General features: G+C 47.1%; 1 protein-coding gene across 1 annotated transcript in view; it reads left to right on the top strand.

Annotated features, from left to right (window-relative positions):
- LOC138287474 (estradiol 17 beta-dehydrogenase 5-like) overlaps nucleotides 1-21782 on the top strand; it is a 222345-nt gene that overhangs the window by 178531 nt on the left and 22032 nt on the right. The window contains exon 6 of the mRNA XM_069227915.1: nucleotides 13755-13864. Coding sequence (XP_069084016.1) covers nucleotides 13755-13864 — 110 coding nt within the window. The remainder of the gene's footprint in view (nucleotides 1-13754; nucleotides 13865-21782) is intronic.

Raw genomic sequence — 21782 nt, 5'->3', positions numbered from 1 at the left:
GTGTAGTAAAGCATCAAATTCGTCACCATATATGTTTTGTGTGTCTTCCCAAACCCAGGACCATTCTAATCTCTAAGGCCTGATGAAGAGTAGAGCGCCAGTGGTTGACACAAAAAACTCAGTACAGTGCTACAGACCATTCAGAACTCAGCAGCCCTAATTACTCCCAGCCTCTCACATAGCACTCACATCACACAACACCTGAAGTAGCCCTACTGGCTCCCCATACACAAACAAGCACAATTCAACTCCTCACCCACACTTTGAAAGCACTACATAAAACTGGTCCAGATACCTCAACAATCGCTTCAGCTTTCATAAACGTTCCAGAGACCTCCACTTCTTCGGTCTCCATGCACACATCCCATGCATACAGAAATCAGATCCGGCAGTCAAGCTATCTTGTACTTTGCTCCTAAAACTTGGAAAGACCTGCTGCCAAATGTAAGAGTCTACTCCTCTTGTTTGTATTTGTTTTTTAATACCTCCTTAATGACTTAATGAAATTTATTATTTTGCAACGTAGGTAAGCAGGCATGGCAAAGCAGGTTTTTGTAAGGAAGTTATATAATATACTTGAAAAATGTTGACAATTAATATATTCCCTTACTATTCCATTATATCACTGTACTAATATGCAGGACAATGATTGAGAAAGACTGACGTTTTTTATCTCGATATATGTACATGTTGAGCAGTTCAATCAATCAATCAATCAGGATTTGTAGAGTGCACTACTCACCCATGACGGTACACAGGTGCTGAGATCTAAGCTGCTCGGGGGCATCAATTGAAAAGCCAGGCCCTGAGTTTGTAGGATTAGTGGAAGCTCAGGCGGTAGTTGATGTATGCTGGCACTTGGTTGTGTAAGGCTTTGTAGGCGTTGGTCAAACTCTTGAATTGGCATCTCTGGTTGGAGGAGAGCCGGTGGAGTTTCTTAAGGTGAGGGGTGATGTGGGTCTGTCTGGGGAGGTCGAGGATGAGTCTGGCCGTTGTGTTTCCAATGGTCTGCAGTCTTTTCAGGAGGTGTGACCTGATTCCTTCATAGAGTGCAGTGACATAGACAAACAGCTGGTGATGAGGGCTTGCGTGTCGGTAGTTCTAATGGAGACTCTGTGCCATTTAAAGATCTTTCAGAGTATGTGCAGAGGGAGTAAGCAAGCGGAGGAGACTGCGTTGATCTGGTTCTTCATGCTGAGTTTGCTGTCCAAGGTGATGCAGAAGTTCTGGGCATGGTCTGTTGGAGTGGGAGAGGGTCCCAGGTCAGCAAGCCACCAGTAGTCGTTCCACGGTAAAGTGGTGTTCCTGAAGTTCAGAACCTCTGCCTTATCAGTGTTGAGCTTGAGGCAGTTGTCTTACATCCAATTAGCGATGCTGGTCATGCACTGGTGGAAGTTGGCCTTTGTGGTGGAAGGGTCTTCAGATTGTGAGAGGAAGAGTTAGGTGTTGTCTGCATAGGAGTTAATGTTCAGTCCGTGGTTTCTGGTGATATTAGCCCGGGGTCATGCAGGCGTTGAATAGAGTGGGGCTAAGGCATGAACCTTGAGGGTCACTGCAGATGATGTTCTTGGGCTCCGAGGTGAGCAGTGGCAGGCGGACTCTCTGTGTTCGTTTTGTGAGGAATGATGCAATCCATATGAGGGCATCCTTTTGGATTCCAATCTGATGAAGCCTCTTGATCAGGGTGTGATGGGACACTGTGTCTAAAGCCTCTAAGAGGTCGAGGAGGATCAGGGCAGTTGCTTCTCCATGGTCCAGGAGGTTTCTGATGTCATCAGTGGCAGCAATCAGGGAGGTTTTGGTGCTGTGGTTTGTGCAGAATCCCGATTGTGATGCATCCAGAAGATCGTTCTCAAGGTAGTCTGTGAGTTGGTGGTTGATGGCCTTATCGAGGACTTAGGTGGAAAAGAGGAGCAGGGAGATAGGTCAGTAGTTTTTGAGCTTGTCGGGGTCCGCCAAAGAGTTTGATTTCAGCATGTTTTGGCAGAGGTGATGCTTGTGTTGAAGATGTCTGAGAGTTTGTTGCTGATTGTGTTGTTGCCAACGTTGAACATGTGGTGTGGACAGGAGTCTGTGGAACCTCCTGATTGGACGGAGGGCTTGATATCAGTTGGGCCCTGCCTGGCAAGCTGGTTCCAAGCGGTGATCCTTCACTAGCAGCATTAGGATATATCCCTCAGACTCTCATTCAGGATCTGGTGAAAAGGTTCCCCCATGCCAGGTGGCAAAATCATGAACTTCCTGCAAACGAGGAAGGAGAATGACTGCCTCTGTTTAAAGAAAACTTTGGAGACATAAGCATTCTAGATATGCATTTGATTTTAATAATGAAACACTATTATAGTTTTATCTATTATTTGGTTCCAGCGCTTAGGTGCGTGAGGGTGTGAATGGCCACATACATGATGATGAATATTATTGATATTATTGTCGAAATTAGTAGTAGTAGTAATCATATCAATAATAATATAAAAAAGTGTAACCAAAATGATGTAAATAATACAAAGAATAGTATTTTTATTATAAATGTTTTAAAACAATTAATAATACACTTACCCCTTGGGTCAATAAACCCTCTATCTCAATACCCCTTGAAGGCTGTACTCCACCCAGAGCATTAACCAACAAAACATTGTTAGAGAGACTGGGATTCTGTCTGGTCAGCCTTTGGTACCAGTGATATATTTGGTCTCCCCCAGTGCAATCAAAGTAATTGCTTCTGCCCCAAATCTACTGGTCCTTTGAAAGCAATTCAAAATCTCCAGTGTTCTAGCTTTGCTTCCAGCAGGATAATATGTTTACACATATAGGCCCTCAATATGACCCTGGGGGTGGGTGATAAAGTGGCGGTAATACCGACACAGGCTGGCTAACTACCGCCAAATTATGGCCATGGCGGTGATATCTCCGAAAGACAGCCAATGTACTACACAGACCGCCAGGGCGGAAACAACAGTCACCACGGCGGTAGCTGCCTACAGCCAGGCAGATTACAAAGTTCTGCCCACCATATAATGACGCTACAATCTGCCACCTTTTCCGGGGCGGTACCAACGCCATCAAAAGCCTGGCGGAAACAGAGCACAAAAGTTAAAGGACTCACCATTGGAGACATAGGGAAGAACCACGCCGCCATGGAACCAGAACTGCATGTTTTCCCGATTATATTCTATGTCATGCTCCACCATGAACACCAACGCCGGCAAAGACGATGATGGTGAGTACAGCCGCCTAGCACACAACGGAGAAGGGGAAAAAACCGAGAGTGACACACACCTAACACACACCATACACACAACCAGCTGCAGAAGATACTCAATTTTCCATGAATCAGCAAAATAATGCAAGGACAACAGGAATTGACTACAGTGATTGTAATAAGATCAACATAAAAAATAATAAGTCGATGTGGCAATACAACAAATATGTACAAATGTACAAAAAAGGGACACTGCCCAGTCCATAGTTCACAGGGACCACATGGCCACAGGGCAAAGTCCAAGGCCCCACTCGATTCCTGCACCAATATGGAGAGAACACTGCAGGGGCATCAGTTGGCAAATAGGCAGGCACCTCAGGGGAAGGAGGGAGGCACCTCAGCCAGATGTGCGAACAAGACCACTGGTTCTGGAAGGGGCAACATGCCCTGTGCTTGGTCCTGGGGAGTGCAAGGCCACAGTCTCTGGTGTGGGTGAATAGGCTACTGGTTCTGGAGGGGGCAACATGCCCTGTGCTTGGTCCTGGGGAGTGCAAGGCCACAGTCTCTCAAGTGGGTGAATAGCCCACTTGTTCTGGAGGGGGCAACATGCCCTGTGCTTGGTCCTGGGGAGTGCAAGGCCACAGTCTTTCGAGTGTGTGACTTGTCCACTGGTTCTGGAGGGGGCAACATGCCTTGTGCTTTGTCTTGGGGAGTGCAAGGCCACAGTCTCTAGAGTGGGTATATTGCCCACTGGTTCTGGAGGGGGCAGGCTGCACAGCAGCTCATGGAGGCCGGACTAGGTGGCGTCCGCTGGCGGTGACGGCTGCACTGTGGTGGTGGTTGTGGGAGGCTCCTGCTTAGCCCCTGCACCCTCGGATGGCTGCACTGTGGTGGTGGTTGTGGGAGGCTCCTGTTCAGCCCCTGCACCCTCTGATGGCTGCACTGTAGTGGTGGTTGTGGGAGGCTCCTGTTCAGCCCCTGCACCCTCTGATGGCTGCACTGTGCTGGTGGTTGTGGTAGGCTCCTGTTTAGCCCCTGCACACTCTGATGGCTGCACAACCACGGCTGGCGGTGGGGGCTCTGTGACAGTTGCTGGTGCAGGCTCCTTCCCCTTCTTTGTGGCTGGTGCAGGTCCCTTCTCCTTCTTTGTGGCTGGAGCTGGCCCCTTCCCCTTCTTTGTGGCTGGTGCAGGCCCCATCCCCTTCTTTGTGGCTGGTGCAGGCTCCTTCCCCTTCTGTGTGGCTTGTGCTGGCCCCTTCCCCTTCTATGTGGCTGGTGAAGGGCCCTTCCCCGTGGCTGATGCAGGCTCCTTCCCCTTCTTTGTGGCTGGTGCAGGCTCCTTCCCCTTCTTTGTGGCTGGTGCAGGCCCCTTCCCCATGGCTGGTGCAGACTCCTCCCCCTTCTTTGTGTCTGGTGCAGACTCCATCCCCTTCAGTATTTGTGGCCTGGAATCCTTTCCACCACAAGTAGGTGCTGCTAAAACTGGGCCCGTGGACTGTTTGGCTGAGGTGCTTGCTGGGTCCTTGATACCTTGCCCATTGAGCAGGACCGGGGGGGAGTTGTGAAGAGGTCAATCTGGGAAAGGAAAAGCTTTTTAGGTACATGGGGCAGGAAGAGGGAGGAGTAATGAGAGTGGAGGATGAGGGAGTGTTGTTGGATGTGATTGTCTGCTGGATTTGGGTGCAGGTGCATGGGTTGAATGCTGTTGTGAGGTGAATGACTGTTGGGTGTCTGACTGCTTGCGTTTGTGTACTTTAGGAGGGGGGGACAGACACTGTGGGCAAGGACACAGGGGACGTGTGCATGGATGTTGTGGAGGTGTCTGCCAGTGAGGTGTGTGTTCTGCTTGGTGTGGTGATGATGCAGGTAGTGGATGATGATGTAATGCATGCAGGTGTGAGTGTGGACGTAACTGGGTGGAAGGTGGAGGAGGAGGGGCATACAGTGGAAATAGTGGTTGTTGTTGTGTCTGCAACTGGATGGTGTTTGTGTGAGTGCCTGTGGAATGAAGTGTGGTGCTTGTGTTTGCCTGTGACACTCTTGGATGTTGTCTTGTGTGCATGCTCGTCTGGCTGTGTGCTTGGGATGGGTTGGGGTTGAGGAGAATGGGACTGGGAAGTGGAAGTTGGAGGGGGGACGGTTGAAAGAGCTGCCATCAGAGAGGAGGCCAGAGCCTGGATCGATCTCTGTTGGGCTGCCAATCCACCGTGAATGCTCTCCCCAGGAATGCATTAGATTTCTGCATCTGGGCTGCCAGCTCCTGCATGGGATTCACAATGGTTGAATGCCCTACAGAGATGGATCTCAGGAGGTCAATAGCCTCCTCACTCAGGGCAGAAGGGCTCACTGGGGCAGGGCCTGAGGTGCCTGGGGTGAAGGAGATGCCCACCCTCCTTGGTGAGCGGGCACGGGCAACTCACAGAGGTGCTGCTGGGAGGGCGGTGCTGGTTCGGGGGTGACGGCTGTACCTGTAGCTGGGGTGGTCACAGAGGTGTCCGCCACTACCAGGGAGCTCCCATCGGAGGAGGTATCTGAGTCTGTGTTGTCCCCTCCAGTCCCGGCCGTGGTCCTCCCCTCGCCCTCCGTCCCACTGGTTCCCTCAGCGCCAGTAGACTCTGCCTCCAGGGTCCTGTGGGATGCAGCTCCCTCTGTCGCTGGTGCCTCTGCTCCTCCACCAGATGATGCTAATGCACATAAGGAAAGGATGACAAAACAAGAAAGGGGGGGAGAGACTAAGGATACACTGGGTCAAAGACTGCATCAACACCACAGTTGGCATACACAGCACCCTCACACACAGGGTACAGGTCTACATACTATGCATTGCACTACCAGTGATACTGCTAGCCACCAAGGCATGAGGAGGAGCACACGCCGCCAACTGCAGCACACCTGGGACCCACGCAGCCCTGACCAGTAGTGTATGCTAGCAAGCTAGGTAAGTAGTATCTCCCATTCAGACCTTTAGTCACCAGAGGACCTACGCTGCTATGTCTGGCCTGGCCTAGGGGTGATAGTCACTGTACTCACCCCTTTGTGGCTGCTGTGATACCCTCAAGCACCCATCCAGCTCTGGATAGGCCACCGCCAGTATGCGGGCCATCAGGGGGGTCAGGGTCCAACGGTCACCCCTTCCTCGTTGGGAGGCCATCTCTAGCTGGGCCTCCGCGGTCTTCTGTGCCCAGCGTCTCAGGTCCCCCCACTGTTCTCGACAGTGGGTGCTCCTCCTGCCTCCTTGGTGAAGGCACACCATATACCCTTCTTTCTACGGGCGCTGACCTGCAGAGCAATACAGCCAGGAGAACACCATTAGACAAAAAGTCCAGCCAGTAACACGAATGGCCCAGCATACCCGTTTCCCTCACCATTGGCACACACATAGCCCAGCACACAACGTGTACACCGCCAAGAGGACATCCACCCCCCCTTACCCGATGCCTTCACACACAACTATATGCATTCATGCCACATGCATCATGCCCACAATGTACTCACCTGTTGGTCTGGAGGCCCTTACAGCAGTCCGAGGTAGGACGCCATTCACCAATCTTTCAAACTCCTCCGAAGTGAAGGCTGGGGCCCTTTCCGCAGTCACACAGGCCATGGTAGGTTCCAGACACAGGTCAAAGCAGCACATGCAGTGTTGGTTCCTCTCCTATGGAAGGTCAGGAAACAAGTGAGGAATTTGATAGAAAATGGTGGTCACGTCCGCGGCGATGCATACTGTCACCGCCAGCGTAGATCACCATTGGCCATTGTACCCCACAGGGCACAATTATAACCAATGAAGAGTTGCTCGGCGGTTTCCGACCGGCTTCCGCCACAGCACTCAACGTCAGCGCCATTACCTCACTTCCACCTATCCCTCCACACAGGACAGGCAGACGCCATTTCAGGGTGGAAACAGGCCTATGGAATAATGCTGCGTCACAGGATAAGTAGGCACATACTTGACAAATTGCACTGTCCCATTACATGTTTACAGATTGCGGACTACTGTTGTGGCTCCATTGTTCAGTTTGTGACAGCCTCCTCACACTTTTGTCCATTAGAAACCTACTCCTGTGGATGAACAGAAGATGGAGACATACCCCCGTGCACAGACCCCTGGTGGACTTGGCTACACTGGAGGACAGGCACATTATCCTCACCTATAGACTGGACAGGGCCACAATCACAGAGCTGTGTGCCCAATTGGAGCCTGACCTGATATCTGCTATCCGTCACCCCACTGGGTTCCCCCCTCTTGTGCAAGTGCTATCAGTTTTCCATTTCCTGGCAACTAGTTCTTTCCAAGTGACAGTGGGCTTGGCAGCAGGAATGTCACAACTAATGTTCTTAATAGTGTGTTGTCTGCCCTGATAAAACACATGTGCAGCTACATTGCATTCCCCCAGGGTGAGGATTTGGCCACTGTGAAGGCCGGGTTTTATGCAATGGGACATATCCCCAATATAATAGGTGCGATTGATGGAACACATATTGCATTTGTGCCCCCCTGCCAGAATGAACAGGTGATCAGGATTCGAAAGAGTTTCTACTCCATGAATGTGCAGATGGTATGCTTGGCGGACCAGTACATCTCCCACGTCAGTGCTAAGTATCCAGGGTCAGTGCATGATGCCTTTGTCCTGAGGAACAGCAGCATCCCAAATGTGATGTCCCAAATACAGAGGCACAGGGTGTGGCTAATAGGTGAGCCTTGTTTCCCACCCAGTATATGTTGGTGTATGCCTATGGTGTTGGCCATATAGGATAGTGTGTGGCTAAATGTTGTCCCTCAATATTTGCAGGTGACTCTGGTTACCCAAACCTATCATGGTTGCTGACCCCTGTGAGGAATGCCAGGACAAGGGCAGCAGAAAGTTATAATGAGGCACATGGGTGAACCAGAAGGATCATTGAAAGGACCTTTGGCCTCCTGAAGGCCAGGTTCCGGTGCCTCCATCTGATAGGTGGATCCCTGTTCCTCTCACCCAAGAAGGTCTGCCAGATAGTCGTGGCATGCTGCATGTTGCACAACCTGGCCCTCAGACGCCATGTACCTTTTCTGCAGGAGGAGGAGACTGGAGATGCCCCTGTGGCAGCATCGGACCCTGTGAACAGTGAGGATGAGGAGGCAGAGGATGAGAATGTGGACAACAGAACATCTGTGATCCGTCAGTACTTCCAATGACACACAGGTGATACAGTGCAACTTTACATTTCAATGACTTTGGTTGTACTCTGTGTGGCATTGGCATGCTGGTATTTCCCACTTCTATGCCAACTTACTGTAACCTCTGGATATTCATTTTGCAGATGTTGGTGATTTGACAAATACTCCTGGTGTGATCACAACAGCCAGCTACAGGTCATTGATTCTATGCTCATTCTATGTACAGTTCATTTGCAATGGTTGTACCTGTTTCAATCTATACATATTTGAAATACATGACATACTCGAAATCGATTTATATCAAAGGGTGCTTATTATAGTACTAATATATAGAGGGGAAGTGCAATGGGATGGGGTGATGATGGAGGAACATCAAGGGTATTGGTCACGTATCTGTTCGTAGCACAGGTGCATTGTCCAAGGGGACAGAGGAAGGGGAGCAATGGCAGTTCGAGTTGGACAGGGTGACTGAGTGGGACACAAGGGGGACAATCAGGAGAGTCTCATTTCCTGGCGAGGGTCTTGGCAAGTGTCTCTGGCTTCTGTCTGGATCGCAGGGAACATTTGCGGGGTGGTTCACCTTCTGCAGGGGGAGGGGTGCTGGTGGCTTGTGGGTCCCGTGGCGGGGCCTCGTGGCTTCTAGCAGCAGCGGAAGTGGAAGGCTGTTCAGATGACTGGCTAGTAGCAGGGTCCCACTGGTGTGACACTGCCTCCCTCATAATGTTGACCATGTCTGCCAGCACCCCTGCTATGGTGATCAGGGTGTTGTTGATGGCCTGCAAGTCCTCCCTGATCCCCTGATACTGTCCCTCCTGCAGCTGCCTGTTCTCCTGCACGTTGTCTAGGATCTGGCCCATCGTGTCCTGGGAATGTTGATAGGCTCTCAGGATCTCAGAGAGTGCCTCCTGGAGAGTCGGTTCCCTGGTCCTGTCCTTCCCCTGGCACACAGCAATCCTCCCAGTTTCCCTGTTGGCGTGTGCCTCTGTCCCCTGAACCGTGTGCCCACTGCCACTGATACCAGGTCTCTGATTGTCTGGGGGGGGCGAGGTGTAGCCTGGGGTTACGGTACAGGTGGCCACACTGCTGATTGATGTGTCCTAGGGACAGAGGTTTGGAGACACTGGGTGGGGGCTGTGGTGTTGTTTCCTGATGGGGGAGGCTCTATGGTGGTCTGTAACTGGGCTTGGGTAACCGGCTGTCCAGTGGACCCTGATGGGCCAGGTAGATCACCCAGATCCTGAAGTCCAGAGTTACTGTCATCACTGTTGGCCTCTTCTGTTGGGGGAGTGGATAGTGGTGGCATCTCCTCTCCAGTGACATTGGCAGGGGTACCTGTGGGGATTTAAATGATTTATTATGGTTCATGTGTTTGACATATTATACATCCCTGGCTTCCCCTCTATGGTTGGTGTTGCCCTGCCAGCTTTTACTTGTGTATGTTGGTGTATGGTGGGATTGTTAGTTTCCCTATGGTGTGCATGCTTTAGTGATGAGTGTCCATGCAGGGCTGTGAGGGATGTCCATGCTTTGGTACAGCATGCAGGGCTTGGCATTGGGATTAGTGAGATGTGATGGTGGAGTGTGTGGGATGGAGTGGAGTGATGGGAGGGAGGGTGAGGCTATGTGGGGGCATGCAGGTATGGGGGTGATAATTGATGGAAGTCGACTTACCAGAGTCCAGTCCTCCTCCGACTCCGGCCAGGCCCACAGGATGTAGTATTACCAAGACTTGCTACTCCCATGCTGTGAGTTTGGGGGGAGGACGTGGGGGTCCACTGCCAGTCCTCTGTATAGCGAGCTGGTGTCTTGCTGCTATGAAACGTACCTTCCCCCGGAGGTCGTCCCTTGTTCTTGGGTGCTGTCCCATGGCGATGACCCTGTCCATGATTCTCCGCCATAGCTCCATCTTCCTGGCTATTTATATTTGCTGCACCTGTGCTCCAAACAGCTGTGGCTCTACCCTGATGATTTCCTCCACCATGACCCTTAACTCAACCTCAGTGAAATGGGGGTGCCTTTGTGGTGCCATGGGTGTATTCGTAAGGGGTTGTGGTTACTGTGGGTGTGTGTTTTATAGTGGTGTGGGTGTGTGGGTGTGGTGTGTATATGGGTGTCAGGTGTGTGTTGTTTGAATTGTCCAATGTGGTGTTGTTTTGTTTGTGGGTGTCCATTGTGAGCGTGGTGGTATTTACCGCCAATGGTTTACCGCCGTTGAATGTCCACCGTGGTGATTCGTGGGTCATAATGTGATGGGCGTTGTTCTGTTGGCGTAACGGTGTGGGTTTTGATACCACCAGTTTATCACTGACCTTTAGGCTGGCAGATTTGTGTATGTGGCTGTATTCTGTCCGATTCGTGTGTGTGTGTCATAATATGGTGAACAGATATCCACCTCCGGAGCGGTAAGTTTGTGGCCGTCAGTATGGCAGTAAGCGGGAATTACCGCCAGAGTCATAATGAGGGCCATAATATTTAAATTTCCAAACATCAGATCCTTCTGAAGGCAAACATTTATGTTTTCATATATTTGGGATTGGAATTATTCGGTAGTAAGCCGTTGGGCATTCTCATCGGGTAGGAATCAAGCACATTTGGATGGCCTGGAAATTCACTAGTTTACCGACAATTTGAGAGCATTGGGAATGTAAGAATTTTACCAGAATGCAGTCTGAATCTTAGGGGCTTCCAGGTTCAGCAGAGGATAGTGTGACAAATTTTGTATGTAGGCGCTCCGAGTCTCAGGTTATAGATGCTACTAGTGGTGTAGTGAAGGTTTTGTGTATCAGATGCTGTGGTTATTCCACAAACAAATGTTGTAAAATGGTCTGTTGGATGCTAAAGCATGCACCTGGACCATATGACACCAGTGCTCATGGGGTGGGGGTTTACCCAATCCTTTGGGCAAAAGTAACTGGAATAAAGACTTTACAGTGAAGCCACCATCTGCTGCTACAGAGGAATATAAGAAAAAGTGGAAGGTAGGGAACAAAACAGTGAATGAAGACCGAGGGCAAGAGGATAATGCAAAAACGCTTAAGAGGAGTAACTGAGGGGACGTTGCCTACCGCTGATGGAGTAGCATACAAATTAAAGTCTTCATGGCTGCCGCCCAGCCATTCATGACATCCTGAAGTAAAATGGGGATAATACCCTTGTCCCATTTTCAAGACAAAAAACATAGCCTGGAAAAAAAGCAATGAGTGAGGTGAAGAAGACGGAAATTGATGGTGAGGATGCGAGAGATAATGAGCTGCACTTGACGGCCTGATCAACTGAAGGTAAAGACATGGAAAGGCTCACTGGGGGTTGTAAGCACTCCACTCCCAGAGAGAGGGGTAATCCATGGTGGCACCACAGAGCTTTCCCACTAGGTGAGTGAAGAGTGTGGCACATGTGGGAGCATACCTGCTGACCATGCTCCACCCCGAGGAGACATGGAAACTGCATTTATCGACAATGGAGGTGTGGAGCGGGGAGGCCTGCTGGTGTCAATGCTTGTTGCACTTGTGCTACCAAAAATAGGAGGAGAGCTGAAGAAGGGCTTTAAGCAGGGCAGTGTGAGATGTAAGCAGGGGGAATCAAAAGTGCTGGTGTCCCTAGAGATAAGTTAAAGCAGTGGTGAGACTGCACTGGGGAACCTGAGAAATCCACAATATTGACCGGCAAAGTGAGTGTGGAAGAAAAGCAGCGCATATCTGAAGTGGAAACCATAAACACATAGCAAGGGGTTGTAAGGCCTATCTGCTGAACAGTAGGAGAGATGATCCAATATTTGTGCTAAAGGAAAGGTGCATGCACATAGGAGACCCAAAAAAGTAGAGGACAGAGGGTGTGATTTCGATGTCAGTGGATGGGTTACTCTGCCCAAATCTGAATCCCATAGGATATAATGGGATTTAGATTTCTGCGGACGAGCTATCCGTCACTGTTGTGATGGATTAACCAGTCCATCGAAATCAAAATCAGGGCCAGAGTTGGGCCCTTTGGGCAAAGATGGGAAGACACACTAAGATGCGGGCGAAGCCCACACAGACTATTCTCCACCCATCTGCCGTACACACCAGTTACAGGTGCAACCATCGGGTGAAACAAGACAGGACACGGAAGGCACTAACTTAGATACTATTTTGGCAGAGATTTTGGAAACCAGAGATGCATTTGAAAATAAAATGGACACAGTGGCTTTGGGTATTACGATACCGAGGGATGATCAGCAGAAGATATCTGATTGCACAGGCAAAACAGAAGTAGCAGTGGCTGATTTTAAACCTATGACTGAAGAACTGAAGGGACAGATGGTGGCCTGGAATACAGGATGGAAGATTCTAATGTGCGGGAGCAAGCACCTCAACAATAAACACATAATTGTATAACCTGAACATATTGAAGGGATATGTATGATCACCTGCCTTGAACAATGGATCTGACAATGAGTGGCTCCTAAGAGACTGACACAGATTTTTGCCCTTGAACAGGCTCATGGAGTCCAAGTGAGGCTGCCTCTACCTGGAGCACCTCCTTGATCAGTGGCAAAGCAACTGCATTACTGTGACAGGGACTATATCCTGCAACAGGGGTGTGAAACAGGCAGACTGGAAGTCAAGCACCAGAGAATCTCAATCTTTCCAGACGTCACTGCTGTGGTCCATCAACAAAGGACCTCTTTCATGGAAGTGAAATGTAACATGTGCAAGATGGGAGTTAAATCTGCCCTATTATTCCCTGCCAAATTGAAAATAATGAAAGACACAGGTTCTGTATTCTTCACATCTCTACCAGGAGTATGGGAATAGGCGAAAGCATACAAGACAGTAAGGGATATGCTGTCTACTTTGAGAGTGTTACAGAGAAGCAATGGAGCAGGAGATGAAGGAAGCAGTTTTGAGTTAGGATGCCGACCAAGCGCTGACAGAGCTAGGTTAATATTCCCATAAAGTAAGTTCCTCTTAGTTCTGAACACCCAAACCTCTGGAAACCACAGGGGCCCAGGCTCCAGCTGAATCCATCCATGAAGGGTTATGCCTCCGTACCTTCAAATGGTTTACACACTATTTTTGTGCTTCTACGAAATCCCTGGAATTGCTGTGTATGCTTTTCTTGCAGCAGGTCTGCGATTTCATCTTGCGGTGGGTCACTATGTTACTCCTGGGTGCAACAACTAATATTACTGTTGCTTTACATGCCATGTCTATTGTGAGACTGCATGTTGTCCTTCGAGTAGCCACTGGCCACAAGCTGTTGCTAAAAAGGATGGACATGCCAGTATTTATGTTGATCAATATGTTGTTCTACATGCTAATCCTGTAGTGCCCAAAATGCAACCCCTAGTGAGGATGTATATTCTTTTGTGGGAATGTATAATTTGGTTTCAACCTCTTTTCTTCTTATTTTTTTCAGGTTGAGTGCCACGCTTATTTGAACCAGCAGAAACTGCGGGAGTTTTGCAAGTCCAAGAATATTGTGCTGGTGGCGTACAGTGTCCTTGGATCAAGTAGAGATAAGAACTGGTAGGACAATCTGAGAAGAGAACTGATAAAGAGACTGGTGGGTGGGGGCTAGAGTGCATAGGCGATGTTATCTTGTAGTATGCATCTAATCAGCTCAATGTCAGTGTCTGTGGAGAGGAAAGAGTCATTCCTTAGGTAGATCCTCACTCTACTAGGTCTGGATTGTGCTGGAGTAGTTGATCAGCTCTTTTGTTACTGCACTCTTTCAGTGCTTAATTTGTAAAAGAATGAGTGCTGATGTCCACAGCTGTGCTCAGAAGCCCGTGGCCCGCACTAATAAATGTTAGCGTGGCGAATACCAAGGCTGTGTAACCTTCAATTCAACTGATGCCTCTTTAATCCACTACTAGACAACTCTTTCCCCTTTATCTCAATCTTGCAGGTTTTTCCTTTCTCCCTTCCTGACATTTGTTCTGTCTTTCTCTTCCCCTTTCTTCCCAATTGAGGTGTAATGGCAAGAAATATCTGTATTTGTCGTGTTTTTCCTCTTTGTATGTATACTGCATTCTGCAGCACAGGTAGAAAGCAGAAAAAGCCTCAGAAGATGTCCCTTCCTGCACAAAAACATCCCTGCCTGCAATGCAGGCACCCTTGCACCATGATGCCAGGGTGCCTGAGTTGGAGCTAGGCAACCAAACGTGTGCCAGTGAAAAGGAGAGGACAGGAATGCACCATATAATGTTAAATATGGTGCATTCCTGCCCTCTCCCATTCAGGCTGCGCAGCAAGGTGTCATGATACATTGATGAATCTGCCCCTCAAAACTCAGGCAACGATGCAGACATGTTCTAAAATAAATTGCCTTAGCTATCAGTAACAGCGGAGTTAGGACAGCACCTAATTATTTTTATGACATCCAACACCAGGGCCTATTTTATATATAGGACACACTGTCCTTGATTGCTCCATGGCAGAGCGGACACAATGTGTGCTATTATAATGAATGTAGTGCCCTGAAGCCATGAAGTCACGCAGCCCTGAGGGCAGTGCACTCAATGAAATACGGAGCATCTGCTTCAAAGCTTCTCAGTGTTTCTCTGTGCGGCCGCCAGCACTTCAAAGAGGGGTTGGAGATCCCAGTGCAGGCGGGTGCAGTAAGCGACTGCACCTGCCTGTACGGTGTTGTCTGAGGGCAGGCGTCCATGGGGCACCATCGCCCCCTCCTGAGGCTGCCCTCAAGCAGTGCAGTGGCTGTGTGCCACCTTTGGTGGTGCAGTGTCAGTGTGCCTCCTAAGGGCATGTTTCCCTCTGCACGTCTGTAATAGAGCACAGGTGCGCAGGCAAAGTGACTTATTTGCATGAGCTCATGCCCCCCATGCAGGTTAGGGACCAATGTTTGAAGATAGTGCTGGTGCTACAAGTGCTCCAACGCTATCAGGGCTATCAGTATTGCAGAACAAGCTGCACAATCATCTGTGCCACCTTCTGAACTACAATAGTGCACCAAGGGCGCAAAAAGCGGCGCATACACCCGATGCACTCCCAAGCACTATGTGTAATATGGCCTCAGATGAGCAATGGCATTTTATATCCTCTGCAAATGTCTGATGTAGGAGGCTTGCATCCTCCATAAAACTCTTTAACTTTGCCTCCGACAGAAATAGAGCAGAGGCCCTAAATGATACAGCAGGCTTGTTGCCTTAGGGATGGGGTTGTGCGCAGCTTCTTAGCTTGTGCATGGGCCAAGACAGCTGGTACTCCAAACCCACACATGTCTCTCCTTGGGGCCAATATTCAGGAAAGCTGTGGGTTACCCCCTGCCCTAGACGAACGATAAAGCACCTGAGACTAACTTGATGCCCGTTGACTCTGCTTGCTTGTACTGTTGACGGATAACAAATGCCATTTTAATAACGAAACAAAACTGGTTTCCCTGCAACAGTGCAGGAAACGTAGGGGCTTATTTACTAATTTGTGATGCTGATCAGCACAGCAAGTCACTTTGCTGCCCTGCCCTGCCCTCTCATTCCGTATCTAAAAGATACGGCTCATTCCTGTCGTCTTCCACTGCCCTGGCACACTATTCGGAAAGTAACACTTTTAAGGGATAAATTAAATATTCTTAACAGAAATAAAGCAAAATCAACATTGCTTTGACAAGCAACAACGAGCTGTGAACAAGGGAACAACATTAAACCACATCTGGCCCAACAACAAAGGCAAAACCTAGAAATGATGTACATCAAAGAAATTCATACTGAGAGAGGTCATATCTTCACACCAGAAGAGGATAAAATGGAGACATTCAGACACTTTTATTCAGAACTTTGTAAGTCTGAGCAGCTTCTGAAAGAAGACCAACCCAGACCTCTTGGTACAACCACTCTTCCTAAAATAACTGTAGTTCAAAGAGAGGATTCGGGAGTACCAGTCACCCCAACTGAAGCACTAAAGGTAATTACAAAACATTTAAATCTATAAAAGCACCAGCCTCAGATGGCTTTATGGTAAACTTTTATAAAACATTTGGCACAATGCTTGTGCCGTATCTAGTCACCATCTATAATGCAAAATCACAAGGGGAAGTGATTTTGGGGATTGTTGAGTGAGGACAGCATTTCTTAAATCCCAACATCAAATAAAAATATAAATTCTTATGCCTCTTATAGGACAACTGCCTTGTTAAATATTCATTAAAATATATGCAAGCAATTTAGCTTCCAGACAAGATTCCTTAATGCCCAGTATCATACACGCAGACCTATTGGAATTCATAGGATACCAACAAATACATGATAACCTTTGCCACATCATAAACCTGATAAAGAAGGTGGGAAAAAAGTCAGTTTCTGATATACTGCTCATGCTAGATGGCTGAAAAGGTATTTCATCAAATAGACTGGACATGCCTAACCTTAGTTTCCCAAAAAATAAAAATAAAAATGGCACTGGACTTCAGTTCCAATTGATAATGCTAGAGAATTGTCACGTTCTTTTATATGTTTCAGTAGAAAGTATGACGTTTTATGGATCACATATCTACCTCCTATCTAGGCTGACATATCTTTATTGTTTTTGTTATGAGCACTAACATAACATCCTGGATGCGTACAGTGCAGGCTGGCATATTCTTATAGTTTTAGTCAGAGCAGTTGAGAGGGCACTTTTACTGCTATAGTTCTTAGCCTTTTTGAGAATTTAGTGTCTGCGGGGGACTGTTTTATTGTAAATTAAGATTATTTTATTTAAGATAAAATCAGCGATCAGATTCTATAAAAATCCAGGTAACTCACCATAATTTGGAGGGAGTTTAGCACAACTGTCAAGCCAGTGGTCACAGCGGTGTGCAGCAATAGACAGCCTTTGTCGGGGGGAGCTGCCACAGGAGTGGTGCAGAGCAGTGGCCTTCTGCCTTACTGTGCTTATCATTCCTAGGCAAGGGTAATGATACAGAGTAGCGAAACACCAATTTCAGAGAGTAGGAATGATGTTCATTTTAAGAACCTTGGGGGCTTATTTACATGGAGTTTGTGCTGCTCTTGCGTTATTTTTTTTGACGCATCGCTGTGCGAGTTCCGTATTTACAATGTGATGCATTTGGCCAAATGCATCAGTTTTCCTGGCCCTCGGTTAAAAAAAAACGTGTGCAGGATCTGGCTCCGTCATGTAAATTTTATTGTATGCAGAGTGGGCGATCTGTCTGAAAAAGTCACTTACAACTGATGTAGTGATATTTACAAGAATTTGCTCGTTTGATACTTCTTCAAGATGCGTCATGCATAGCCTGCAATGTGTCAGAATTCCTACATCTCCAAAACCCAGATGTAGGGACTGACGCAATGGCTTTAAAACAGGATTCTGGCCAGTAGACGTCACTTCCCACCCTGGAAGATGTTTTTCACATTCCCACTAGTTGCAGTAGGTCTACACATGTACAAATCATGTTGTAGGACCCCTTGACCATCCTGGAACCATGGCACATATGATTCCATCATCCACTGCAGCAAGCCTATGTGACATTGTGTACCTTTTGTAAAGGACAGGCCTGGATTGTCACTTCTCCATGGCGAAAGGGTCCCCAAGGCCAGGCCTGCATACTCCAAAAGACAACATGTAAGTACACACATAAGCAGTGACGGCTGGTAAAAGTCTGGGTGCAACTTTTATGTAGCGAGTGAAGCGAGCAAGCTTAATGAACAAACGAGGGGTCCAGGGTGGGTCCTCCTCTCAAGAAAAAAATGAAAAAAGAATGACAAATGGTGCATTTGAAAGGAAATAAATTTAGTGAGAAAGCAAGGTTTACAAAGCAGTAGGAATGTATATTCTTGAAGTATTAAACACATTAAAAGCTGCCCCACATGATAGGTAGGTAAACATTTTATTGTATAATTAATTCAAATCTTTACAAAAGAAGATCTTCAAAAGGTAAAAACCCAAAAATATCAAGATAACAGAAAACATAAGTAGCAGAGACACAGTAAACAAAATACAATTTTAAAACTAAGGCAATGAAAAATATGTAAAAAATACTGGAACATATCATCAATATTGTCTCACCAAAAGGAGGCAACACACTAAAAAAGGAAATCCGTTAAGCAGATTTCCCACATTTAGGTAACTGCTAAAGGGAGGCCTCAGATTTGATAGCTGACCCGAAGTCACCATATGCTCACAGAATCATCCGAAAAGACACATAAAATCCAAATAATTAAAAGCGAAATATAGTGTAAGACAAATAAAATCAAAAGCTATGCAAAAATCACAGAAAAAAACTAATAGAAGGAAACAAGTCCAACAAGCAGAGTTTCACTAATTAAAGTGGCATGTACAAAGGGACTCCATCCTGGATGGTGACTCTATTTCAGAAGCAAGTGCAAACAAGCATGAAAAACAAGCAAGGTCTCAGCTTCCCCATATCTTACTGCATTAATATGTTCACCTTTTACTTTAATGTGCAAACTGTACACTGCGACAACTACAGGCCCTTTCATGTGTGTGCTTACCCAGTGTCTTGCACTGCATGCAGCATCAACTTTGGAAGAAAATCCTCTAACCAGGCATCAAGAAGCACCCACAGCTGCTGGCTGCAATCAGGCATACAAAAATATGTTCCAACAGGTCTTCAAGTTGGATGAAAAAAGTGGTGGTTCTCCAAAAGGGAACATGCAAGATACATTTGTGTGATTCCCATAGTGTGCCACCCGGCCTGTATTTTGGTTTCTCTCTGAGATGTTATTGCATCCAGAAATATAACACAACAACTGACATACACATAAATCCTATTAGTACTGTTGGCTTTGCTAATCGTTGTTAGCTGCTGAAGATACATGAGTAACAACAATGACTAGTTATAAATAATTAATATTGTAAATGTTTCAATTCTGAAATTGTGGGACTGTCAATTAAATATTATTGAGGCCTGTGGAAGAAGTAGGGCCTTCAGGTATGTGTGCTTTATGTTGGATATGGAGGCCCTTTTTCTTTTTACATCTTATCCATCTGCACATTTTCAACCTCCTCCCTTTCCTTTTCAGCACCCTCTTTTCCCTCTCCCCTGAATGCACGTCCTTGCATCGTCCTCATTTTACCACCCCAAACATACACTGCACTCATTCACATTGAGCACTTTATTTCCTTGCTTTCACCTTCTAAATATTTTGATCTCTGTGCACTCCCTTCACACAGGTACACTGACTTTCAATTATAACTGGAGTACATGGCCATTGTTCGCAGTGCTCTGCAGAGATGCCAACCAACTCACAAGCACTTTGTTTTGCCTTCAGCCTCAGCACCAGCACTCTGAATGAAAGCTGCTTATAAACACCGGATGCACTATGCAAGAGTTAATAAAATGCTCTGAGCCAGCAGCTGAAAAATAAAGCAATAGCAAAATATTGTTTTCAGCTGCGGGCTAATCCAGTGGGGCGACACCCTTTCACCATTGCAAAGGAGCTGCCCCTGGAAAACACCTCACAAAAACAATCATCCCCACAATGCAGGCATCAGTGCACCACAGTGCAAGTGTGCCGCTTTGCTGCTAGACAGAAATCTGTGCGGTCACGCAGGGCGGTACAGCAAGGCAGTTGCTGTGCCGCCCTATGCACACACCTCGCAAATGAGGCCCTATGTGAGCAGAAACTCCACAGTCAGGGCAGATAAATCTGCATATACAGGTATAGGAGAAATCGAGGCATAAACCCAGCACCAAGGTTTGTGAATTGCATTTTGTAGTATGTTATTTAGTTTTACAAAACGTACTACAAAATGCAGTTTGTGAATGGACCACTTAAATGGGCTGGCTGCTGGGCCAAGGTAGGGCCTTCCATACCTTAGAAGTTTGTCAGCATGCCAATTTCCCTTTGCAACCGTATGATATCAAGTTGCAATATAATCCCATATTTCAGCTTCGAAGTACAAGTTGCAGTGCAACCCCATATTTCAAGTTGCAGTGAAATCCCATATTTCAGCTTCGTATATTTCTGCAGAAACAACGTTTTCGTATCACATATAGAGTATTAACCTGATCATCAGAGAAAACAATATAAACTTCAGCTCACTAAACACGCTTCAGGATGAATGCAGACGATGCTTTCTGAAGATGTCCATGCTGGATTGGGATAAATGATAGCTGAATCTGCAAATGCATCTTCATTGCTCTTTCATCGTCTGAACTCCTGCAAGGTTATTTTGGGGGCCCATACTTCCAGTGCCCATGGTAAAGTTAGAAGGAATTAAATATCCTAATAGTTGCTTATTTGCCACTAATGTCTCAAGCCAATAGGTTCTAATGTGCAGGAGGTATCGCCAAATGTGATAGAACTCACCCTTAACATCACAACATCTCTGATATCTGGGAAACAAAATTCGATGCAGGGTGTCCAGCATAGGTACCAATTAAAGTGCTTTTTCGCTCACTAAACTATATCCATTCTTATAGAGCATCTCCCATGGGAATATCCATTGTGTTCTAACTATTTGCTTATGTACAACCCCTTCTCGATGTGCTTCATGGTACTAGTGAGTTTCGTCTTTAGGTATAGTCACAAAGTATAAAGAGTCAAGTGCACCCCTTTGTTATAGTCACACATTTCTTTATTTGATTTAGGTCTGCTTGTTTTAAAACCAGGTTCATCGCCCAATGTCTGATCTGATTACAGTGGAATCTCTTAGCTTTCTCTAAATGGAGTGTTCGTTTGTAATCCTCAAATGGGTTGGTTTATTGAGTATATCTGAGACAGTCAGACTCTCTCCCTCTTTCCAGCTGTCATATCCCCTGCCCGTGTGATGGGGCAATCAGTATTAAATTATCTGAGAAACACATCAAGGTCAGATTCCACAGCTCTTACAACCTCCCCATTCGTAGAGTCAATTACCTTGTTGTAATAGTTGATAATAATCACATCAGACCCCTCCCCACGTAAAATTAAACTGTACAAATTGATAATAGGGAGAGAACGTGTCATATTTTTTCACCTTCACTGGGAGTAAATTGGAAATCAGCACCTGAAGCCCATCCTCCACGCGACCAGCCTAGACTGGGTAGGTGAGGTAATCACTGAGGTAAAACCCCCAATGTACAGGGGATCCACCTACCATGTTTCTAGGATGCATATTAGGCGTGTAAGTAGGGGTGATATTAAGCCACAAATGGTCATTTAGTTTAGCCTTCAGCCCTGCAATGCTCCATGACACAATGTCACAGACAGCATTATAGCATTGCTGAGGCACGGGGTTGGTTATATCAACCTGACTAGGGCTCCTGCTTGAGTCCCTGCTAGTGCCTAAGTAGTAATGCCCGTAGTTGCATCTACGACAACTGCTGGGTGCTCATCAAGTCAGTCTATATCCTGCAATTCATTTAGTGTCTCAAACTGATTTGAAAATATAAGGTGAGAATTATTTCTTCCCACTGAAGAAAAGTCTGAGGAATGTGGAGCGAGACCTACACGACAGTTTAATAGATGTCTATGGAAAAAGC

The sequence above is a fragment of the Pleurodeles waltl genome, chromosome 4_1 (genome assembly GCF_031143425.1).
Source record: "Pleurodeles waltl isolate 20211129_DDA chromosome 4_1, aPleWal1.hap1.20221129, whole genome shotgun sequence".
NCBI classification, from domain to species: domain Eukaryota; kingdom Metazoa; phylum Chordata; class Amphibia; order Caudata; family Salamandridae; genus Pleurodeles; species Pleurodeles waltl.
This window is presented reverse-complemented; position numbering and strand designations above follow the sequence as displayed.